At 48.8% G+C, this 26,029-nt stretch overlaps 1 protein-coding gene across 2 annotated transcripts in view; it reads right to left on the bottom strand.

Moving 5' to 3' along the window:
• EDC4 (enhancer of mRNA decapping 4) overlaps positions 1–26,029 on the bottom strand; it is a 149,454-nt gene that overhangs the window by 91,502 nt on the left and 31,923 nt on the right. The window contains exons 6-12 of one of the 2 annotated variants that reach the window (XM_040408982.1): positions 23,273–23,423; positions 15,125–15,229; positions 13,788–13,897; positions 10,510–10,566; positions 9,755–9,838; positions 6,853–6,948; positions 4,968–5,067 (exon numbers count right to left, since the gene is read on the bottom strand). In XM_040408982.1, coding sequence (XP_040264916.1) covers positions 4,968–5,067; positions 6,853–6,948; positions 9,755–9,838; positions 10,510–10,566; positions 13,788–13,897; positions 15,125–15,229; positions 23,273–23,423 — 703 coding nt within the window. The remainder of the gene's footprint in view (positions 1–4,967; positions 5,068–6,852; positions 6,949–9,754; positions 9,839–10,509; positions 10,567–13,787; positions 13,898–15,124; positions 15,230–23,272; positions 23,424–26,029) is intronic. The other variant, XM_040408983.1, reaches the window with a different exon arrangement.

Raw genomic sequence — 26,029 nt, 5'->3', positions numbered from 1 at the left:
GTGGAAATGCAAACCGTAGCACTAAACCACTCAATACCAGGTACTTGAAGTGGGAGGATGGAAAGACAGACATGAACCCCATGAGGTCCAAAAGGCTATTGGAACCCGCAAGGGGAACAATCAACCCAGGCCCCTCCCAAACAACGATTATCCTACAGAATCTGTGTGGTCAAATGAACGGGGACAGGGACTCCAGAAAGGAGTACCCGCAATGGGCTCACAAGGAACCGAACCACCAGAGGACAACAAAAACCAGAATATCCAAGAAAAAATGAAAAGAACCACCCTATGGGAAGGAATTGGCCATGGACAACTAGCCATTCAAAGAATAGTGGCTAGCAATCAGCATACATTGTCCCGGGGAGGGCAAATACAGCGGCTTGGGTTGTACCACTAAAACAACAGACGCCCATATGCATAAGGAATGGTGAAGTCGCTATAAAAGAAGCGGGAGTGACTACACGAAATGTAGAAACCAGCTGCGACCGACATACAGAAGGCTCCCAGGGGGAGAGAGTACCGGATGGGCGCAGACAATAGCAAGGTCCCGATGGACTGCCCTCTGATAGATAGTACAACTAAGCATAGATATAAGGGAACACCCGGACCAAGAAGGAACTACGGAACCCTGTCCTATGTCAGAGCAATCAGCAGAAAATTCACCTACCAGGCAGGTGTGTGACGCTCAGTGGTTCTGTCCCTGACTCATCAGGGAGGACGTCCAGCGAGGATATGTCGCTGACCCCAGGAGGATTCCGTGTGGCGGAGGACATCCAGTGATGGCCGAAAACTGCTGCAGCGGCCGGTGCTCAGCAAGCTACGTATCCCAAAAAGGAGAAGATCCAGTGGAGATCACTGTACTCCACCAGGAATGGTCCGCCCTGTAATAGAAAACAACGCGGTGCTCCTTTATAATATGGGGAACGCGGAGTGCAGCCAAAAGTAGTATTTGATAGGGATGGCAATAGCAACCCTAGCACAAAAACCAACAACCACCAGGCCATAGTGTAGGGAGCGTGGTTGTATGTGGACCACCCACCAGATCAGAACAGATCAGTCATATACTGGGTACACCAGAAGCAGTAATAGACCGACAAGGAGGAGGTTGGGCTGGCCCACCCCTGCCAGATATGGCTACCATGTTCGTGCTGAACCAGGATGGCCGAAAAGGGAAGTGACCAACATCCGCAGCACAGAGTAGAGCCCGGGGAAGGAAGCACCCAGTAATACAGAAACCGTATGGGCCACAGATTGCACCATAGGGCCCAGCACGTGGGGACTAAAAATACACACCCAAAACCGAGGTAAAGTGGCTGCATGTTGCACACTAAGGAGGGTGGAAACAAAGCCACAGCATCCAGGAATGCGACCGCATTTGGAGGGTACAGGTCCTCAACCTGTAAGGTAGAAAAAAGGCTGTGTAGTGAAGAGATACGACCAGCGAGGTGCAATGGGTACAGCATCTGGAGATGGCAGAGGTACTAGGTCTAAGATTAGAGCGATGTGGCCACATGGAGCACCCTAGGACCAGAGAAGTGCAACGGCTGCCACGTTAGCTATGGCACCTATATTTCGCTCGGGAAAAATAGGGCCGTACGGTACCACAAGGAACGACAGGTGCACACCACAACTAGGTAAGTGCAATGGCAAATGAAGAATGCCCTCTATTTCACCTGAAAGAGGGAAACAGGGCCGCATGTCACACCATAGAGCCCGACAGGTGTAACGGCTGCAGCATCAGAGACGGTGCAGGAACTCACCTAAGAAGGGAGTAAGATGGCTGTTTGGTGCACACTAGATGAGGTTGCAGTGGCAACGGCACTACAAAGTGGCCTCAATATCTCGTCCAGTAAGGGAGAAAAAGTGCCGCAAGGAACACCATAAGGCCCGACAGGAGCAACGGCAACAGCTCCTGGAGATAGAGAAGTTAAATAAAAATGAAGGGCACAAGGGGGCAGCCTGGTGCCCACTAGAACCAAACAGAGGTAATTGCACAGCAATTGAGAGTGGCCTCTAAATCTCGCCGAGAAGGGAGAAATAGTGCCGCACGGAACACAATAGAGCCCGCCAGGGATATTGGATACAGCATCAGGAGATGGTGTAGGGACTCTACCCATGAAGGGAGCAAGGTGGCTGGAAACAGACAGGTGCAATTGCTACGGCAATTGAAGGCAGCCTGTGTATTTCGCCCGGTAGGGGGAAATAGTGCCGCATGGAACATCTAACCAGTCAGCAGGAACTCTACCTGCGAAAGTAACAAGGCAGCTGGAAACAGACAGATGTAATCGCCACAGCATAGAAGCCGGCCTGTATTCTCTGGTACAGGCACTACAAAAGAACCTTTAGAGGCCGAGAAGGGGAGCCAACCCTACAAGTGGCGTTTGCCTGAATTATCAGCTTGCCTAGAACATAGCCCCTGGATAGGGGAACCAGGAAGGTCTGTCGTGCACAGCCTACGAGGGCGTACATACCAGAGACACCGCGTAGGTGTCCCAGTTGCTAAGCACGGTGACGGCTGCCTTACCTGTGCGATAATTACCTGTGCAGGCAGGAGAGCGCCATCCGAAAGTCCACTAGAGGGGCACCAAACCTGGTAGGGTAGGTACCACCATGCACGTTTGACTTGACCACGCAGAGGGATTCTGCACAGTGGAAGACCGCCTGATGCTCTGTTCCGAGGGAATCGGTGCAGAGGTGTCCCCAGAGGCAACTGACAGAGAAGGCTTCGTCACCAGCCTCCGGCCTGTCCTGGGGGGCCCGAGGATGCCGAGGAGGGGTGGAAGCTAGTTGAGACCACCCGAGGTTGGTCCATGGGCTACTCCTTGTGTGACCCAGTATCTGAGCGTGAGCGTGGCTCAGGGGGGGGGGGGAAGGAGACCGCAATTTGTAGGTAGCGCTCCAGTGACTCCGCCAGGGATTGGGCGAGTCAGGCAAGGTTCCCATGGAACGACATGGAGGAAGCCCACTCAGGGGGGACCTACACACAAAAGGGTGGGAGGGGGGACAAGGCGACCACGTGGAAACCTCTGAAGACAACGGACGCACGTAAATACGTGGCGATCCGATAGGGAGGCTGGGAGAGGAGGCCCCATAGAGCAGCAGGGCTGTCCTATCTGACCCCGGATGTCACGTCCCCCAAGAGGTGCTGCAGCAGCTATAGAGCAGTGGAAGGGCTGCAGGAGAATGCAGCAAAAGAGAGGGGAGGGAAGGAAAAGAGCCTGTGGGGAAATTCAGCCAGAGGCTGCCTACCAGACCCCAGTAACTGTGCAGCGCACCCAAAGCTGGAGACCAGAAGATGGCGACCGGAGAGTGCAGGAGCCGACAGCCGGAGGAAGAAACGTCCCTCAGAGAGAGAGAAGGAACCTGGGGCTGGACTGGCAGGCAGGAGAGGCCCCTCCCAGGCTCCCCCCACGGAGGGGAGGTGATAGAGTTAGCCCGGGAAGGTTAGAAAGTGGGCGGGAAGTTGCGGCCTAGTAGGCCCGAAAAGCCGGGGACTAAATTAGTGGAGCGCGGCCCGAAAAACGGCCGCGATCGCGATAGTGCCCCAGAGAAGCCGCGACGAACGGGGGCCAGGTGGGGGGGAGAACAGAAGAAGCGACCCCCAGAGAGAGAAAAACGGAAGGCCAGGGGGCTTCTGGGGCCAGGATACAGCAGAGAGTTAAAAGTGACTGTTGGGGCCTGAACCTACAACCTGCTGTATCAGAGGTAAGGCACTTATCAGAAGCAAGGCTCCCACACAGCAATGGAGCTGTATCAAATATGGGGGAAAGGGGGAGAGGAGGGAACGCACCCAGGCCCGGGAGGGAGGGAGACCCTAAACTAACATACTCACCCTCAGACGTCTTCAGGCGCAGCAGTAACCACCCCCTCGGCGGACTCAACACGGGAACCGTGGGACTACCGGAATTCCACTGCGGAAGCAGATTTGGGGACTGGGTGGCTGCCAGGTACCTGAGTACGCGCCCGCAGGGGGGCAACTAAAGTGGAACACGATGGAGCCACCCCTGCCGCAGGCCGAAACCTGCAGAGAAAGAAAAAATGATTAAAGAAAAAATAAAATAAAAAAGTAGCAGGATGACCTGCACAAAAAAGCAGGTCAGGTCTGCCTCCTATGGACACTAGAACAAAACTGAGCTGCCTAGTGTCTGTGGAGAGGGTATAGCCCAACGGGGAGGAGCCAACACTTTTTATGTCTAGTGTCGCCTCCTAGTGGTAGTTGGACATATACCCATGGTGCTGTGTCCCCCAATGCCATGCACGAGAAAAAACATTTAAGGCCAGAGTACATTTGTGCTGTGTAGTCAAAAATGTGCAGTGTGTGCTTGTATAAAGCACTTCTGGTATTTTATGATCTCTTATGCTCTTTTGCTTCCCCCCCCCCCCCCCCCATCTTAGAGAAAAAAATCAAATGCTACAGTCATGAAACACGGCTTCAAATGGGTTCTCTGGGGCTTTACCTAAATTCTCTGTTTCAGTTAACCTGTGACTGCCCAACTGGCTGTAGGCTTTTACGCAGAAGTCCCGACTGTAAAGCCCCTTTCAGACAAGGAAGTTCCAGGCATTGGACTCGCAGCGAGAGTATGCAACAGCACCCGTCCTGTCCTCCCAGCACTGACAGGGTCACATGGCATTATATTGGTTTATGATGCTATGTAACTAAAGGTTACATAGAATCATAAACCAATATAATGCTATGCGACCCTGTCAGTGCTGGGAGAGGTCGCATACTCACACTACAAGTCCGATGCGCGGAACTCGCTCATCTGAAAGGGGCCTAAGAGCTACTGTTTCTTCCTGTTCAGCTGCTTGTACATGGTGCAGATCCTTCCACTACACAGGGGACAGAGTTCCTCTATACCGTTTCATGGTTAAAGTACAAGAAGAGAATGAAAAATAATCAGAAAATAATTTTGCACCAATTTAAATAGATAGTCCAATAATTCAAAAGAAAACCTCAAGACACCTACTTTTCTGTGGACATCAGTAAGTATGAGGAACTCTGCAGATAAATCTAGAGAAGCTTTTAATCCTGGCAGGACACTCGAGCTGAACGGGTCTGGAGAAAACCTAGAGGAAGATAATAGGCATTTACAGTGTCACTATCATTTCAGCTGAATATTCAGAATAAGCTATTGTGTATGTGTGTATACAGGCAATGACACCATTTCAGGATATTACATGACTTGTAACCAACATTTTAGAGCAATTGCTCCCCCTCCGTAGCTCCCCGATTGCCATTGTAGAAAGAAACTGGTCTGCACCCCAACTCTCCCATAATCATACAGAGCGGAAGATGAAGCTTCTCCAACTCTCTCTCACACCAAAACCCAACAACAGCATGAAGGACAGAATGCAGAAATACTAAGCAGTTTTGCTCCAGCCCTAGGGTGAGGTAGCAAAACACTTAGGGCTCATTCAGACGGCCGTATGAACGACACACGATGAATGAGTGTTTGCTCGTTCATCGGGTGATCAGCAACACATTTACATGGACAGACTGTCGGGAACAACCGTTCACACGTTTCATTTCTGATAATCTGCTATACTCGAGGAGTGTAAATGCAACTTAATGGCCAGAAGGCATTGGATCACCATTATCTGTGATCTACAAATAGAGGAATGCAGGGATAACAAGTCCAGTTACTCCCAGCATCCTAGAGTCAGGAAAAAAAATAATGTACAAGAGATAAAAGTTTTAAAGGGGCTGTCCCATCTGGACATTTACAGCATATTGATATACCATAAATGTCCAATAGGTGCTGGTCCCACCTCAAGAACCCACTCCTATTTTAAGAACAGGGCCCCGCCACATGTGGTGAGCATATGTGCAGCATCCTCCCCATTCACTGCTATAGGACTTCCTAAAATATTCAAGTGAGGGTGCTCTGCTATTTTCTAAAGTCCCGTAGCTGTGAATGGAGGAAGCCACATATGTACAGTTTGCTTTCCATTCACACCAATAACCCAATCTTGAGATGGGAGCTGGTCCCGGATGTAGGACACACAACTATCAGACATCTTATTGATACGCTATACAGGTGAAACTCGAAAAATTAGAATATCGTGCAAAGTTCATTTATTTCAGTAATCCAACTTAAAGGGGCTCTGCACTCTGCTTAAACTGATGATTTATCCTCTGGATAGATCATCAGTTTCTGATCGGCGGGGATCTGACAACCGGGACCCCCGCGATCAGCTGTTTGAGAAGGCAGCAGCGCAGCGGCCTTCACCGTTTACCGCCGGCCCAGTGACGTCACGTCTAGTATAAACTGGCCTGGGAGGGGCTAAACTCCATTCAAGTGAACAGAGCTTAGCTGCGCCCACGCTAGTTGATACTAGTCGTGACTTCACTGGGCCAGCGGTGAACAGTGAGAAGGCCACGGCGTTACTGCCAGCACCGCTGCCTTCTCAAACAGCTGATTGGCAGGAGTCCCAAGTGTCGAACCCTCGCCGATCAGAAGCTGATAATCTATCCAGAGGAGAGATCATCAGTTTAAACAAAGTGCAGAACCCCTTTAAAAAAAAGGTTAAACTAATATATGAGCGATGCATAGCGAGAAATTTCAAGCCTTTATTTGTTATAATTTAGAGGATTTTGGCTTTTAGCTTATGAAACCCCAAAGTCACAATTTTCAGGTACCCTTTGCTCAGGGGATATGGATTATTAGCTGACTAGAGTGTGACACTTTGAGCCTAGAATATTAAACATTTGCACAAACCCTCACTAATCCAATAGTTCACCCCTCTGAAGTGGATAGCGGATAATTTGCAGATACTGGAAAACAGATATCCTTCCCTTAAATAAAAAAAAGGAGAGAGTCATGAATTCATCTCAGAAGCCAGTTGTCTCACCGGATTGTCTGTAGGCACGTCCAAGAAACTGTGCACCACATCTTAATTTGTCTGTTCTGGTCAGCCCCTGTGATGAGAAACCTCCAAAATGGAACACTGTGGAGGCACAAAGCAAAATAATCAATCACTAAATATTTCTACATTTGAGATACTATTGATAGATTATGAATCAATATATTTCCAGCAAAAAAAAAGTGGCCATTTCAATTTTCTTTCGCAAATATTAAGACAGTCATTTGGCTTTATTCTTTCTTCACTCCATTCCAGAGTTATGATGCTTTTTCTTAACATGCAAATTAGGCATTTGGTGCAGCGAGGGCATCACCATTGCTCCGCTCCTTTCTGTGGCCAGCCCTTCCCTGGCTGCTTTACCACGGCCTGGCCCTGTCAATCAAGGTAGCCAGGAAGGGCTGAAAGGTCAGAGCTGATAAAAGTGGTCCTTTGTTCAAGGCGAAGGGCCTTTTCACACAGGTTGATGATCAAGAGCCAACAACACCTGTTCCCAATGACCTGACATTGAGTTTATTGGGTGATCAGATAGCTTACACAAGCTTAAAAATGTCTATTTGTTGGTGGCATATATCCTATGTAAAAGATGACATTCTAGCTGAATGAGCACGAACAACTGTGTATGTAAATGCAGTTAAGGACTTGGCCCAGCTACCAGACAGAATAGCTACTTGTGTAAGAGGATCCCAACTGCATTTTAAATAAGTAAAAATGAAAGTAAAAGATTAAATATTTTATAATGAAATTTATGCATGTTTTCCCATTTAAAAGCCATTAAAATGATTCCTTGATGTTATTATAGTTACCGTATATACTCGAGTATAAGCCGACCCGAGTATAAGCCGAGGCCCCTAATTTTACCCCAAAAAAAGGGGAAAATTGATTCGAGTATAAGACTAGGGTGGGAAATGCAGCTATAATGCAGAGTGTATGTGTATATAATGCACACACTCTACATTATATACACACACATCTGCAAGAGGGTGACTCAGATTGATGGGAGTCTGACTCTGACTCCCTGTATTTAATGCAGAGTGTGTGCATTATATACACACACACACACACACACACTCTGCATTAAATACAGGGAGCCATCCACAGATCTCCCCCCTAAACAGTGCCATCCACAGATCCCCCTCCCCGACGCTCACAGCAGTATATTTATAAACTACCGTAATCAGTAACTACCGTACTTTAACTTTAATCATCGCTCATTGCTGAGCTCTTTACTCTGATTATTTGGATATCTTACCGGTACTTTGTCTTAGCTCCGGTAATAGCAGTCAGTGCGGGGAGCGGCACTCACTGACGTCACGCGCCTGCTCCCACTAGGGGGCGCAGGCGCGTGACGTCAGTGAGTGAGCGCCGCCCCCCGCACTGACTGCTATTACCGGAGCTAGACTAGACTCGAGTATAAGACGAGGGGGCTTTTTGAGCACAAAAATATGTGCCAAAAAACTTGTCTTATACTCGAGTATATACGGTACTTCTCATTTAAAGTTCTCAATCTCACCCACAAAGCCCTCCCTCCCCAGTGCTGCACCCCCTACATCTCTTCCCTCATTTCTGTCAACCATCCTACCCATGCCCTCCATTCAGCAATGACTTAGGACTAACATCCACCATAATCCGAACCTCTCACTCCCATCACCAGTTCTCTGGAACGCCCTACCCCAGGCAATTAGGTTAATTAACAACATCCAATTTTTAGCCGCTCCCTAAGAACACATTTTTTAGGTTGGCCTATCGCATCCCCTAATCTTTCTCTCCCCTCTCCCCCCCCCCCCCCCCCCCCCCAGACTCCCAGGCAAATCTATGGTGTGTGGGAAATTGAGTGGTCTGTACAGTTCTGTAGGTTTTTCCCCTAGTAACTCTTAAAGGCTATAAACACATTTGGGGGCATTTTTTTAGTGCGTTGAAAATATTTTAGCCCAAAATAAGTACAACAGCCTTCAGGATTCACCAGTTCTGCCGACTGTTCTTTCCTCATCTCCCTGAAATCAGTGAACTATTCTGCCTTGAGAGCTCGTACACATCAGCTCATTTAAAAGGGGTTATCCAAGAGTAAGGACTCATGCACACGAACTTAGTCTTTCCGTGTCCGTTCCTTTTTTTTTGCGAACTGTATACGGAACCATTCATTTCAATGGGTCCGCAAAAAAAAAAAAAAAAAAAAAAAAGGAAGTTACTCCGTGTGCATTCCATTTCCGTATGTCCGTTCCGCAAAAGAATAGAACATGTCCTATTACTGTCCACATTACGGACAAGGATAGGACTGTTCTATCAGGGGCCAGCTGTTTAATTCCGCAAAATACAGAATGCAAACTGATTTTTTGCGGATTTGTTTATTGCGGACCGCAAAATACATACGGGTCGCGTGCATGAGCCCTAAGACAGATCTCCCAAAGTGGCCAACTCACAACAACTAGTCATGTGATAGCAGGGACCAGGTAAGTATAATCTCCACCACAGGTTGCCCGCTCTGGGAGGTCTGCTTTTATTGTTGGAGAACTTTGAGCTGAACTATGATCAGCAATACCCAGTCCCCATAGCTCTGTGTGCTTTTATTGTGTAAAAAAAAACGATTTGATACATATGCAAATTAACCTGAGATGAGTCCTGTATGTAAGATGAGTCAGGGACAGGACTCCTCTCAGGTTGGGGGGGGGGGGGGGGGGGGGGGGGGGGACTGCTTACCCAGTGACCAAAGTAGTGTTCATAACAAATCCTTTTGGAATAAATGACAGAAAAAAAGCCCTGTGTTCAGACACACTGAATGTGAGTAAATGAGAAATATTACATTATGCATTTTACACCTGAAAAACTGCCCCAACCAAATGCCTTTCATTTGGCAGTTGATATTTATAAAAAGGCATAATGGTCCATTACTTACTCGGGATCTTGTTTCTTATGGTTGTCGCAGAACAGCAGACACGACACAGGCCGTCCATTGTGAGGCTTCCACTCGTGGAGACACCTGAAGAGATTGCAGAATGAATGACCTCCGCAGCATAAACCTCACACAGTACAACAGAAAGTACAAGAAAGACTATATAGGGCCAGATTATCATTACACTTAAAGGGAACCTGTCACCAGGATTTTATGCACAGAGCTGAGGACATGGGTTGCTAGATGGCCGCTAGCACATCCGCAATACCCAGTCCCCATAGCTCTGTGTGCTTTTATTGTGTAAAAAAAAATTAAAATTGATATATATGCAAATTAACCTGAGATGAGTCAGAGCTTGAAAATATGACTTCTCTGGTCACACAAGATACGACTCTGATGTTAAATTTGCATATGTATCAAATGTTGTTTTTTTACACAATAAAAAGCACACAGAGCTATGGGAACTGGATATTGCGGATGTGCTAGCGGCCATCTAGCAGCCCATGTCCTCAGCTCTATACACAAAATCCCGGTGACAGGTTCCCTTTAAATCTTACTTCACTATTACATATGTCCAAAGTCACTTTTGGCTAAGTCAGATTTATTAATGGTCCTTTAATACTGTGATAAATGTGGTTTGACAGTAGCAGTAAGTGGGACAGTAGCAGTTTATCCTTCAGTAAGTGGCTTTATAAAAGTCGCATGTTTATAGATTTCTGACAGAAAAGTCGCAAAATGTACTTCATTATCAGTTGTACCTGAGAGAACATGGCAAACATGGACCCATCTTTGATGACAGGTCTTTGATGACAGATCTTTTTGATGATGGAAAAAAAAAAAGGAAAAAGAAGAATTTTACAGAAGAAAAAATATAAGTTGAAAAGGTTAAAAAAAAAAAGGAATCAGTTAAAAAAGTGTAATAAGTGTGTATAGTGTAATATTTGAATGTGAAGTGCATTTTTTTTTTTTTATGCGTGTCCCTTTTAAACATCCATTGTCTCATCTGTTTGAGGGACCACCGCATGCAGATACAGGACCCATTCACTTTAAATGTGGTCTGCGATACCCATCAGACTGTCCACATTTATAGAAAACTATTTTTTTTTTATTTTTTTCAAAAAAATAACAGTGCAAAGCCCAAAATAATATTTTGGAATATATTTTATTTTTTTATGAAACTATAAAAATTTTTTATATATATATATATATATATATATATATATATATATATATATATATATATATATATATATATATATATATATACACACACATATACACATATACATACACATATATATATACACACACACACACATTATATATATATATATATATGCAAATTTTTTTTGAGACTTTTTGAAATTGTCACAATAGTAAATCTGTCTAGAGATTAATTTACATAAGAAAACACACCCACTTTCAGAAAACTGGCGACCATAGCACAGAGCCAGAAAAAGTCGCAAAATTTGCGACTTTCACGCCATAATTGTGACTTTAGCTAATGATAAATCCGGCCCCATGTGGAAGGAATTAGCTAATCATAGCGACCAAACATTTCCCTCCATCCAGAGATCCTTCTGTGTGCATCTAACACTCATCTACCACTAAACTGCTAGTAACTACAATAAGAAGATCAGGAGATAAAGGTGTTGTGTTCTATGTGACGGTGCAGTGGAAATGCTAGAAGAAAAACTGTTGTCCTGAATTTCATCTCTGCATCTCAAAATTGTTTCTAATAAATATTCAGCTGGACGTCCGCTTCTGTCCTCGCAGACTCGATTCAGATAATGTAAATAGTGCAAATCATTCATACCAGTGTGGTTTTTAACCGAACTCCCAGCATGTACCATTCATCAGTATGTTGCAGGATAGACTCAATTATTCAAATAAATGGGTCCAAATAAATAAAACAGACACACCAAGACTTCCAAGATGTCCATAAACCAGAACAGCCTTGGGGCTCATTCAGATGGTGGTATGTTGCTTTCAGCATTTGGTTCGCAATTTTACAGATTAGATGCAGACCCATTCACTTCTATGGGGCCCCAAAAGATGCGGACAGCATACCGTGTGCTGTTCATATCTTTTCTTCCATGCCACGGCCCCGCAAAACAAATAAAAACATGTCCTATACTGGTCAGCGAAAATCAGGACATGACCCGATTGAAGTCTATGGGTCCGCAAAAATACAGAATGCAAATTTATTTTGCAAATATGCTGAACTGTCCGCCAAAAAAATGAATCTGCATTTTTTGCGACAGCAAACCACATACGTCCGTCTGAATGAGCCCTTAGGCTAACAAAGTTTCAATTTTTAGCACTTTTTCTGGCACTGGCAGCACTGATTAGATAGTGACAGCCTTTGCTGGGACACACCCTGAACTGGTAACACCCAGCTGGACCTTCATTGCAAACTGCTAGCAATTCACTCCTAACTTCTAGCAGGAATGGCACACCAAACAGTCATAAGAATGGAATTGTTACTACATGGGGGATGCAAGTACAGTAGTTCCTCAACCTGGCAAGTAAGGAGAGGCGACAGCTCCTCTTTAAACCAAATATGAATACGTCACAAAGGGGTATTCCCACCTTAGACATTTATAGCCACAAGATATGCCACCTCAGAGACTCTCCAGAAGCAGGGCCCGCTAGTCCAACTACCAGCCACTCCATACAGGCAAAGAATAAACTGAGTAGCGGCCATACATGTCTGAAACCTTCTATATCAATGATCCCCAACCTGTGGCTCACCATGGGTGTTTTAAGTTATGTCCAAATGTATTGGCAATTGACAATGTTGCGACCTATCCTAGATTAACCACCAAACAGTGCCAATTTGGATGGTATAATACTAGGTGTTAAATTTAACACTAAAATATTTTTCTGCAAATCTCTGCAGTTTGTTGTTTCCCCATATTCAAAATTTCTCTCCTCTACTTCGGAATTGACTGTTGCTCCTGACCATCACTGAAAGGCGTCTGTGGTTCACAACATACAAAAGGTTGGGGACCTCCAGTCTATACAACTCCACGATTCCGTGACTCTCATAGAAATGAACAGAGACCCATGACCACTGCTCCATTCATTCACCCCTAGATGAGGTAGCTGAAGGCTGTCCAGAGACATTTCTTCTAGAGCTAGATGCAGGTCTCGGAGGTGGTAGACACTTTATGGCATGTCTATGGAATACCAAGGTGAAAATACCCCTTAAGGGTCCATTCACACGTCCGTAAGTGTTTTGCGGATCCGAAAATTCCAGGAACGAAATTGCGGATCCCGAAAAAACGGATGTGGATTTGCATCAGTTCCAGCCCCATTGAAAGTGAATGGGTCTGCAAATTGCGGAACGAATGCGGACCCAAATTACGGACGTGTGAATGGACCCTTATAGGGATTCTGTCATCAGGTTTGGGGCTATAGAGATACGGACATGCACGGCTAGATTGCCGCTAGCATGTCCGCAATATATGTGTCCTAAGGATTTTATAGATCTGTAAATGAGTCTTGTATGTGTCCAAGGGGCTGTACGAACCTTCCTGGAGCCCAGCCGTGCCCGCCTGTGAAGGAGACCAGCACCGCCTATGTCTCCTCCTTTCATCAACGATAGATTGCCGCGAGCTCGCGCAGTGCCGGTATAGTGTTCCTTCCCTGTGCTGGCATCAGCCTCAGGGAAAGAACTGCGCATGCGCGAGCTCGCGCAGCGCAAGATTACGGCTATCTATCGTTGATGAAAGGAGGAGACATAGGCGGTGCTGGGCTCCTTCACAGGCGGGCACGGCTGGGCTCCAGGAAGGTTCGTACAGCCCCTTGGACACATTAAACACTCATTTGCATATCTAGAAAATCCTTTTTTAAAGAAATTAAAACCACACAGCCCTATAGGACACATATATTGCGGACATGCTAGCGGCGATCTAGCCATGCATGTCCGTATCTCTATAGCCCCAAACCTGATGACAGAATCCCTTTAAATGCAAATGTTATGTTACCTTCACAATTATACAGAAAATGGTTAGCCGTTATAAATGCTTACCTTGGCTGATCTTGCCCCTCAATATAAATCTGCCAGAACTTCACGTAACCATCATGGCTAGCAGTTGCCAAAACTGTACCATCAGGAGACAGAGCTCCTTCACTTAAACACTGGACAGAAAAACAAATTACGGTAAAAATGTTAAATCTATTTATATGAGGAAAAACATTGGACAACTTACATTCAGTTTAAATCATATTTCTATTTTTTCCTACAAATTGCATGAGATGAGAAAACTAAGAAATCAGATTCCAGGCCCTTTGTGCAGTCAAGATGCTTCCTACTGACCACAAGATGAGCTGTATTCATTTTGCTCCTGCATTAAAGTCACAAAATTCCTACATGACATTACACATAGTAGGTTAGTATATCGATTAAAGGGACAGCACCAAGTGGAATTCATGATTCGAATTGTAGGTTTGATTTTTTTTCATAATCTGCCAGTAAAATACACCAAAACAGGAAAAAATTGGCTACCTTCAGGCTTATATGTTTGTCAAGAAGTTGTGCAACACTGTAGAGCTTTAGTAGCATTTCATTGGCACCCCAAGGTCACATCTCAGGGGTGCCAAAGGGGTGAAAAAAAGGAGACCCTTTTCTCTTTCTGAACGCCTACACTGACCACATTAATGGCTCAGGATCAGTTACTTCCAGTCATAGGTGAGGCACCTAAGGGGTTAATAGCGGCAGATCGCAGCGTGCAGTCAGAGGCTGGGTGCCGGGTATGGGAGATGGCCAGCACCCGCAGCACCGAAACTCCCCCCCCCCCCCCCCCAACCCCAGTATTTAGATCGGAGCCCCAGCAGTGGGGCTCCGATCGGTTACCATGGCAGCCAGGATGCTACTGAAGCCCTGGCTGCCATAGTCGGCTCCCTGCTGCCCTGTGCACAAAGCACAGGGCAGCAGTGACAGTGTGAAGTCCTATTCACCCTGATAGAAATCTAGGGATGAAAGATCCCAGGATCTAGCCCCTAAGGGCTCTCTTCCTCTAGCAATCAGTGGGCAGGGGAAGCTGGGAGCTCATGAATTTCCTTTCACCTTTATGTTGCCCTCAGGAAAAGGGGAACATCTTTTTTTCTTTACGCTTCACTAGCAAAAATGACAACAAACCTTGAAATCGCTCTGTAGCCAAATACCTCTTAGTATAATAAATTTAACCAACTATTTTTGACCACTGGTTAACAGCAGTCAAATGAAGCGAGAAAAATGGTAGCGAATCTTTCCAAAAGGGGTGACAGTCTCTAATCACTTAGAAGCATAGCTGACATTATCTGGAGAAAAACAGGGGGGGGGGGGGGGACACAACAACAAATGCAAGTACAGAATAAGTAACTTACACCAGAATGTCCGGTCACAGATATGAATCCTTCTTTGATGTCACTAATAAGAGTAGGCCAGGAGCTATGGTTTGCTCTGATGATGTCCAGATCCCAGATTTCAGCCTAGAGTTTGAAAGCAGCATGTGAAAAAACGGTTCAATAAGATAATATATAAATTAAAATATATATTAACACGACAGCCAAGAAAAGTGAGAGGCCACCAATAGAAAAAAAAAGTGAGCTTTTAAAAAGGGAACCCGTCACCTCTACTATTCTCCAGCGCTGCGTGGGAGATGAGTCTGAGGAGACTTGCTGGCTCCTTTTCTCATCTGTATCATTGGGGGACACGGGCTGCTGCCACTAGGAGGCGACACTAAGCACAAAAGTGTGAGCTCCTCCCTTCAGCTATACCCTTCCTACAGGGACTAAGCTAAATACGTTTTCGCTTAATGTCGGTAGGAGGCAGACCTCCCTGCTTTGCAGGTCTGCTGATTTTTTTTTATTTTATTTGGGTTACAGGCAGCTCCAGCTACCTGCGTTCCCACCCAGGAGAGGGGAGACCAGGGAGTCCCCAAGCCTGCTGCTCGTTACCGCTCTCCAGAAGACAAGGAGGACCAGAGGTTCCCAAATCCTCTGTATCCCACCAGCCTGCTGTTGACCACGGCCGCCCAGGTTAAGTCCCCTCTGTTCCGGTGTAGCAGCCCTCCCAAGGGGCCGCACACCGAAGGTGGTGACCCAGCTGGAACCATGGGGGGGGGAAGGGGGGGGGGAGAACACGCCAGGACAGGCGAGTATTTTTTGCCCCCAAACTCCCCCCCCCCCCCCCCCCCCCCCTTCATCCTCCTCCCTCCCCTTCTCCGGTTATCTTATGTGAATTATCCGTTCACATCTATCTGTGTCAAACGTCATCTTTCCGATGGACGGATACGCTGTTCGGTATCCCAGAGGGGCCGAGACGAGGACTGGCTGCCTCCAAAGCTTCCATTTCCCGATGGATTTGTTTGGCCATTGTGGAAGCGTACCACATCAGTGAACGGGCCCCACCCTTCTGGGTTACTGCTCATTCTGCTTGGGCAATGGGGGCATCTTGGGCAGTGCATCATGGGGCTTCGGCCCTTCAGGTATACAAGGCGGCTACCTGGTCATCTTTGCACACCTTTTTAAAGTTTTACAGAGTGAACAACTTTGCGTCTTCTGACGCTTCTCTGGGGCATAGAGTTTTGCAGATGGCAGTTCTCCGATTGTCCGGATGGTTTTCTTCATTTATAACCCACCCTTGGGAACTGCTCTGTAACATCCTATGGTCAAGCCTGTGTCCCCCAAGATTACAGAGGAGAAAACTTGATATTTGTACTTACCGTAAAATCTGTGACGACAGCTCCCGCCTATTTTCTTTTTACGGGCCTCTTTATGGCCTACATGGTTCTGGGTTTGTACATAGTTTGGTTTTCCTGCTTCTCCAACTGCTTTTGCACAAACTGTTTTAGCTTAGTCCCTGTAGGAAGGGTATAGCTGAAGGGAGGAGCTCACAGTTTTGTGATTAGTGTCCACCTCCTAGTGGCAGCAGCTCTACCCATGGTCAAGCCTGTGTCTCTCCCCCCGACAATGAACGGAAGAGAAACAGATTTTACGGTAAGTACAAAAAACGAGATTTTTGTATAACTTACCAGTAAAATCTCTTTCTCGCTCTTCCTTGGGGGACACAGGAAACCTTGGGTATAGCTCATCTCCATAGGAGGCGTGACACTAAGTGAAAGACTGTTAAGCCCCTCCTCCAGCAGCTATACCCTCAGCCTGGAGCGAGCGACTACCAGTTATGTGCCCAAGTAGTTAAAACAAAGGCAAGGATCAACCAAATTAACACCAACAAGTCAAAACTCCCGTCAGGGCAACCAAAACAATGGGTGGGTGCTGTGTCCCCCAAGGAAGAGCGAGAAAGAGATTTTACTGGTAAGTTATACAAAAATCTCGTTTTCTCGCCCAATTCCTTGGGGGACACAGGAAACCTTGGGACGTTCAAAAGCAGTCCACAAATAGGGAGGGACCACAACCCAAAGTGAATTAAAGCACCATAGGCATTAAGGCACCGCCGCCTGCAAGACCAGGTTGCCCAAAGCAGCATCCGCCGATGCATAAGTGTTCACCTTGTAGAACTTGGTGAAAGTGTGCAAAGAAGACCAGGTGGCCGCCTTACACAATTGTTCAGCCGAAGCTCGATTTCGCTGAGCCCAGGAAGCCCCGACCGCTCTGGTAGAATGAGCGGTAACACCAAAGGGCGGTTCCCTGCCCTTAGCACTGTAAGCCTCAGCAATAGCCATCTTGATGAAGCGGGCAATAACCACTTTAGATGCCGCCAGCCCCCTGCGCGGACCCTCCGGAACCACAAATAGAGAATCCGAGCGCCGAAAGGGTCTAGTTACATCCAAGTAGATCCTCAGAGCCCTAACAACATTCAGACGGTGAAGATCCCGTTCCCGAGGATGAGACGGGGACGGGCACAGAGAAGGAAGGATAATATCTTCATTCAGGTGAAAAGCGGACACCACCTTCGGAAGGAAATCCGGAACCGGGCGGAGAACCACCTTGTCCTGGTGAAAAACCAAGAGGGGTTCTACGCAAGAAAGTGCCGCCAATTCAGACACACGCCGAAGAGACGTGATGGCTACGAGGAAAAAAACTTTGCAAGACAACAAGCGAAGGGAAACCCTGCGCAAAGGCTCGAAAGGAGAAGATTGGAGAGCCGTCAGCACAACATTAAGATCCCAAGATGGAACGGGAGCGCGATACGGGGGAGCATAGTGAGCAACCCCCTGCAGAAAAGTCTTAACTGGACCGAGCGGAGCCAGAGGTCGCTGAAAAAGGATCGAAAGCGCTGAGATCTGACCCTTTAGGGTACTGAGACCCAAACCCAAGTCCAGACCAGACTGCAAGAAGGATAAAATCGTGGGGAGAGAAAACCGAAGGGGATGAACATCTAAGGTCTCGCAGAAGTTCAAATAGGCCCGCCAGGTTCGGTAATAAATCCTGGACGATGCCGGTTTACGCGCACGAATCATGGTACGGACCACGTCAGCAGAAAACCCCCGCCGCGTTAGGACCGCGGTCTCAATAGCCACGCCGCTAAACGTAGCGACCCTAAATGCTGGTGGAAGATCGGCCCTTGAGAGAGGAGGTCTTCTCTTAGAGGCAGAGGCAAGGGGGCGTCTGCCAGGAGCAACATAAGGTCGGCGTACCAAGGACGACGAGGCCAATCCGGGGCTATTAGGATCGCAGGCGTGCCCTCCGCCGCGATCTTCCGAAGGACTCGTGGAAGAAGAGGCAGGGGCGGAAAAACGTAGAGGAGAGAGAACTCCGTCCAGGGAAGGACGAGCGCGTCCGCGCCGTAAGCGTCCGGATCCTTGGTTCTGGCCATGAAGGTGGGGAGCTTGTGGTTGAATCTGGAGGCCATGAGATCCACGTCCGGACGACCCCAACGGAGGCAAAGAGACTCGAAGACGTCGGGGTGCAGAGACCACTCGCCCGGGTCGATCGTCGTCCGGCTGAGGAAATCCGCCGCCCAATTGTCCACCCCCGGGATGTAGATGGCCGAAATGGCTGGAACATGAACTTCCGCCCAGCGAAGGATTAGAGACACCTCCCTCATTGCTGCCGCGCTGCGAGTGCCCCCTTGATGATTTATGTATGCCACAGCCGTGGCATTGTCCGATTGGACACGAACAGGGTGACCCTGAAGCAGCGAAGTCCAATGCCGGAGTGAGAGGAGAATCGCCCTCAGCTCCAGAACGTTGATCGGCAGTTTGGACTCCGATGGAGACCAAGTGCCTTGTACGGACCGAGGAGGAAACACCCCCCCCCAACCCCGCAGACTGGCATCGGTGGTAATCACCAACCAAGTTATCGGTAGGAAGGACTTCCCTTGGAGAGGGGTCCGTAACCACCAGAGTAGAGAGGAGCGAACCTGGGGGGGAAGGGGAAAGTGCTGATCCAGACTTTCCTGGGACTTGTCCCATGCGGACAGAATGGCAGTCTGAAAGGTGCGGGAGTGATACTGCGCGTAGGGGATTGCTTCGAAACAGGATACCATCTGTCCCAAGACCCGCATGCTGAACCGGAAGGAAGGACGGCGGTGGTTCAGAAGGCTCTGAACCGACCGATGAAGGAGCTGGCGCTTCTCTGACGGAAGCCGAACCTCCGCTGCATCTGTATCCAGCAGCATCCCTAGAAAGATCAGTTGCCTGGATGGAACAAGAGCGGATTTGGGAAGATTGATAATCCAACCGAACCGGCGTAAGGTTTGTAGCGAGAGGTCCACACTGGCAGATGTCAGTGACAGAGAGGGTGCCTTGATAAGGAGATCGTCCAAATATGGAAGAAGAAAAACTCCCCTGGAACGAAGTAAGGCGAGGACAGGGGCTAGGACCTTTGTGAAAACGCGAGGGGCTGTCGCCAGCCCGAAGGGGAGGGCAACGAACTGGTAGTGGTCGGACCCCACTGCAAAGCGCAGAAAGCACTGATGACACCGAGCGATTGGAATATGAAGGTAGGCGTCCTGGATGTCGATAGAGGCCAGGAACTCCCCTTTTTCCAGAGAGGCCATTACCGACCTGAGAGACTCCATCCGGAACCGCTGAAGACGAAGGAAAACGGTTTAACCGTTTTAAATCCAGAATGGGACGAACCGAGCCTTCCTTTTTGGGGACCACAAAAAGGTTCGAATAGAACCCTTTGAATCTTTCCTCCATAGGAACCGGAGCGATGACCCCCTTGTCCAGAAGGGTACGAGTGGCAGTAAAGAAATCGGCCGCCCTTTGGGGATCTCGAGGAACCCGGGAGCGAAAGAACCGAACTGGGGGGAGGGACGCAAACTCGAGTTTGTACCCGGAAGACACCACCTCGAGAGCCCAGGCGTCGGAGACGTGCGTCTGCCAGAAGTCCCTGAACAGGAGGAGACGTCCCCCCACCCGGGTGGGTGGGGGCGCACCTTCAGGTAGGGTTCTGCTTGGTCGCGGGAGGACGAGCAGGCTGTGACTTGCGCCAGGAGGGCTGGGTCCGAAAAAAAGGCTTCTTACGTCTGTCTTGGACAGGGTTAGAGGATGGACCTGAAGTGGTGCGAGGTGTGGGAGCTCTGCGGGAAGACCTGAAGCGAGAAAAGGTGGGACGGCCTCGAGTGGTGCTCCTAGTCCTGGATTGGGGAAGATGTGTACTCTTCCCTCCCGTGGCTTCAGAGATGATTTCATCCAAGCGGGCCCCGAACAATCGAGAACCAGTGAAGGGAAGGCCAGTAAGAGACCGCTTTGACGTGGCGTCCGCCGTCCAAACCTTTAACCAAAGCTCCCTTCTAGCCGAAACGGCCAGGGCAGATGAACGGGCTATAAGAGCCCCCGCATCCAGGGATGCCTCACAGACAAATTTTCCGGCTTGAACGATAAGTTGGGCCAGAGCGCGGAGGTCCTGAATAGGGACGTCGGATTCAAGCTCCTGATCCAGCTGAGACGCCCATTCTGAAACCGCTTTTCCAGCCCAAGCGGAGGCAAAGACCGGCCTGAGGGCGGAACCGGAGGCTGCAAAGATACCCTTTGTAATGGCCTCTATCCGGCGATCTTCCGTGGATTGTAAGGAAGAACCATCTGCAACGGGAATAGCCGTGCTTTTGGACAAACGGGCCACAGGGGGGTCGACTTTAGGTGGTGACGCCCAGTTTGTAATGCAATCCGCCGGGAATGGATAACAGATATCCAACTTCTTAGGCGGGGTAAAACGGGCATCAGGACGGGCCCAGGCCTTAGAAACCACCGACGAGAAGTCAGCGTGGAGGGGAAAAACCGCAGACGCCTGTTTTTGGCGAAAAAAGGAAACACTGGCCTTTTCAGAATTAGGAGGGTCATCGTGAATCTTAAAGGTATCACGGATATTGTTAATAAGATGGCCCACAGCAGAAGCCAGCTTTGAAGGCAAGGCCGAGTCCATATCCCAATCAGAATCGGCTAGTTCCCCTTCAGAGGGCATATCCTGTAATGAGGAAGGACCCGACTGAGGGCGCACCCTTGGGGGTGATACCGAAGCATCCGAGGATGATAGGTGCTCCGCCCTGGACCGCTTCTGGAGTTGACGGACTCTGGAGGTGTCGCCTGGAGAGAGAGACTCAGACGGGTCAGCTAAGGTAGCGGACCCGGAGGGCCCAGCAGGGGAATTATCCAGCTGCGGTAAGGGCAATGTATCTGCAAGGCGGCCCACAACATTAGTGAGACTGACCACAGCCTGGGAAAGGGATCTAGCCCAGTCAGGGGGATCCAAGAGGCCAGGGGGTGACACAGCAGATGGCGGACCCTGTAATGGGGCTTTGCAAGCCGAGCAATGCGGGTCAGGCTGCCCTTGAGGAAGGGGTGCCTTACATGCGGTGCAGGTATGATACCAAGGACCAGCAGGCACTGAGGGGTCAGACATGTTGGCTGGAAGTAATATACAAAAAAACGTCCAGGCCAGAGGGCTGCAGTGCTGGAAGGGGTCAACAGTCCTACCAGGTCACAGTGGGAGCAGACGGCACAGCAGCGGCAACAGCAGCGGCAACAGCAGCGGCAACAGCAGCGGTCCTCAGAGCCCTGAGGTAATCTGTCCTGAGAGCAGGCAGGCACGAAGAGGAGGCGGGGCTAGTGAGGAGCGGGAAGAAAGACGTCCGCCCCTTGACTGAAGCCTAACATGTACAGTGGAACGGAACGAAGCTCCGCCCACCGATAAAACTTCTCGCGCGCGCGCGTGATTCAAAATATTACATGCCGCCGAAACCCCACAGAATAATGTCCCCCGTTCACTTCCATATAAGTGGAGGCGAACGCACACCAGTGGCCGGACAAGAGCGTGCGCTTGTCAGAATATCAGCCGACAGTTGAACACAGCCGCAGTACACGTGTGCCTGCTATCCAGCAGCTGATAACGAAAGGCGGCCCACGGCCGCCGCACCTGAGGTAAAACTGCGCTGTAACCCTCCCCCACGAGCATCGCTCCGCTTTTTCCCCACACACAAAGGAGCCGCAGGACTCACAGCTAAGAGAGCTGTTACTTGTAACTGACATGAAGGTCAGGCAGAGGGGACAGCAGCATCAGGCCCTAACGGGGGGGGGGAGGGGGTAGAACGGCTGCACAGCCACCTCACCATCGACGTTTTCACCCTCTGTCCATCCAGCAGGGACGCCCCTTCAGCCACTGGCACCGAAGTGGCAGGGAGCTGGAGAGGGGCTTGCAGGTGGGCGACCCTTGTGCTGGCGGGATGCAGGGGAGCTGGGCTGCCCTGGTCCTCCTTTTCTTCTGTGGGGGAGGCAGCAGTGCGGATAACCGGCACTGGCGCAGCTCAACCCCGGGAAAACAGAGAGGTCTAATGCGACTCTGTTGTCCCTGTTGAAAAAAGGAAAAAAAAGTTGAAAATAATAAAAGAGAAAAAATAAAATCTTTAGCAAAGACAGCTCTGCAGTGCAGAGAGTGTCTTGCCTCCTTGACACTAAGCAAAAAACTGGTAGTCGCTCGCTCCAGGCTGAGGGTATAGCTGCTGGAGGAGGGGCTTAACAGTCTTTCACTTAGTGTCACGCCTCCTATGGAGATGAGCTATAGCCAAGGTTTCCTGTGTCCCCCAAGGAATTGGGCGAGAAATCTAGTTTTCTACATGTCATCAGTATACAAGTCTCTTAAAACCCCATTATAGGGATTATCTGACACTAACAAATGCCCCCCCATACTGATTCTACTTACCTGGCTGACCTGGTTTCGGGGGGGTATCAGCCAATGGCAGGCGGGGCCGCGCGAAGCTCATCCCTGGCACTGCCTGCCATCAACTGCCCCAGCCCCCCCACTGGATGTTTTCATCTGTGCACGGGGAGAAGCAGCAGTGGTGCGGGGACCAGGAGAGGCGCGGGGAGCGGGGAGCCAGGTAAGTAGAATCAGTGTGAGGGGCCGGCGCATATGGAGGGGCATTTGTTAGTGTCGGATAACCCCTTTAAACAATAGGTCATTTTCAAATGACACATACATTTCAAAAAATAAAGCTGAGCTCTGCTTAGTTGCTATGTAAAACAAGGCCAGCAGTTAAACTTTGGGCCTCCTTTATCCAAACTGCATTTCACAATCATAACTTTTGTAATGGGTGATCCACAGACCAAGGAAAGAAATGTGCTTTACCATATCTTCATGCAATAACGCAATAGTCTGGCTAGAATCCTCTGACAAATTATCCTCGTTCTCGTCAGGAATGTAGGGGCACCAGATTATCCGTCGATTACAATTTAACGGAATTGGGTCTGGTCTTTTTATGTGAACAAAAATTTCGTCTCTATTAAAAAAAACAAAAAACAAATTTACAATGAAAGCATACTATACATTGTTATACCAACTTTGATAATGAAACCGGAAAGACAACATTGTGTAAAACAGATGAATAAAACAGAGACTGAGAGACAAGAAGGTAAACCTAGAATTATAAAAAATGGGTTGTCTCACAAATAAAAGGTCTTTTTTTGGCTTTTTTAGCTCCTATGATGGGCTTTTATCGCTGTGGGCAGTGGCGTCTGGTACGGTTAGGCGATATACCGGTATCACGATGTACCGCGGTATTAAAAAAACAGCGATATGGCGATATCGCTGTTTCCTAATTACCGTGGTATTTTGTGACGCGAGTCCGCGGCCGCCCACCCCAGCAGGATTCTATACCAATTGCTGCCCGCAGGGGCTACCCCGGCTCCTCCATGCAGGCTCCCATAATGCAGTCTCTGCCCACTGACATCTGAATCAGATGACAGGCGAGGCTACGCAGGACAGGAGCGTCACCAACACTTCTGCTTACAGCCTGCAATACACCTTCTAGTACATGATACACAAGATTACTATAAACTAGGGATCGACCGATATTGATTTTTTAGGGCCGATACCGATAATTTGTGAACTTTCAGGCCGATAGCCAATAATTTATACCGATATTCTGGGAATTTTCATTTTTGAGAAAAAAAAAAATTCCTACACAAATCTGCTGAAAATTAATATGTTTATTGTTAATGTGTATTTTTTTTGTTTATTGCTAGGGTGTATTTTTTTTTATAAATCTTTTTCATTTATACTTAATATTTTTGTGGTTTTTTTTTTTACTAACTTTTAACCCCCTTAGGGACTAGAACCTTTGTCCTATTCACCCTGATAGATCTCTATCAGGGTGAATAGGATCTCACACTGTCCCTGCTGCTCTGTGCATAGTGCACACAGCAGCATGGAGCTGAACATGGCAGCCAGGGCTTCAATAGCGTCCTGGCTGCCATGGTAACCGATCGGAGCCCCAGGCTTACACAGCTGGGGCTCCGATCGGAGGAGCAGGGGAGAGGGGATCCTGTGGCCACTGCCACCAATGATTAATACTGGGTGGGTGGGGGGGGGGGGGCGCACTGCGCCACCAATGTTTTTACTATTGGCCGGGATCTGCCACCAATGATTAATACTGGGGGACTTGGGGGGGCGCACTGCGCCACCAATGAAGATAAGTCTCTCGATCATTCATATACAGGAGGCGGGAGCTGGCTGCAGAATCACATAGCCGGCTCCCGACCTCTATCAGCGGTAGCAGCGATCCGCGGCACCTGAGGAGTTAACTACCGCGGACCGCAGCTATTGCTCATAGAGGTCGGGAGCCGGCTATGCGATTCTGCAGCCAGCTCCCGCCTCCTGTATATGAATGAATGAAAGGCTTATCTTCATTGGTGGCGCAGCGGCCACAGCCCCTCCCCTCCTCTTATGTTCTATCCCCTCATTGGCGGCAGCGGCAGCAGCACAGGGGGAGGAGACACTGCTTCCTTCTCCCCTGTGCTGCGGAGGGAACACAGAGAGCGCTGAGAGCAGCGCGATCTGTGTTCCCCATACGTTATCGGTATATCGGCAAAATAGATGCCGATACCGATAACGTTCAAAATCCTCAATATCGGCCGATAATATCGGCCAAACCGATAATCGGTCGATCCCTACTATAAACCACTCGTTCTGGTACAGAATTAACCCTGTAATGTTTTGGTTGTTACTAGAAGTCAATCGACTAGTTACAGATACCCGAAATGGAGAAAAATGACATATAAAAGTATAACAATTAACGTCTCCTTGTGGCTGCCCCCACACAGTATAACGTCTCCTTGTGGCTGCCCCCACACAGTATAACGTCTCCTTGTGGCTGCCCCCACACAGTATAACGTCTCCTTGTGGCTGCCCCCACACAGTATAACGTCTCCTTGTGGCTGCCCCCACACAGTATAACGTCTCCTTGTGGCTGCCCCCACACAGTATAACGTCTCCTTGTGGCTGCCCCCACACAGTATAACGTCTCCTTGTGGCTGCCCCCACACAGTATAACGTCTCCTTGTGGCTGCCCCCACACAGTATAACGTCTCCTTGTGGCTGCCCCCACACAGTATAACGTCTCCTTGTGGCTGCCCCCACACAGTATAACGTCTCCTTGTGGCTGCCCCCACACAGTATAACGTCTCCTTGTGGCTGCCCCCACACAGTATAACGTCTCCTTGTGGCTGCCCCCACACAGTATAACGTCTCCTTGTGGCTGCCCCCACACAGTATAACGTCTCCTTGTGGCTGCCCCCACACAGTATAACGTCTCCTTGTGGCTGCCCCCACACAGTATAACGTCTCCTTGTGGCTGCCCCCACACAGTATAACGTCTCCTTGTGGCTGCCCCCACACAGTATAACGTCTCCTTGTGGCTGCCCCCACACAGTATAACGTCTCCTTGTGGCTGCCCCCACACAGTATAACGTCTCCTTGTGGCTGCCCCCACACAGTATAACGTCTCCTTGTGGCTGCCCCCACACAGTATAACGTCTCCTTGTGGCTGCCCCCACACAGTATAACGTCTCCTTGTGGCTGCCCCCACACAGTATAACGTCTCCTTGT

This window comes from Bufo bufo, chromosome 10, assembly GCF_905171765.1.
Source record: "Bufo bufo chromosome 10, aBufBuf1.1, whole genome shotgun sequence".
In the NCBI taxonomy this organism is placed as follows: Eukaryota; Metazoa; Chordata; class Amphibia; order Anura; family Bufonidae; genus Bufo; species Bufo bufo.
Note: the sequence above shows the minus strand (reverse complement) of the source record. Positions and strands in the feature narration are given on the sequence as shown.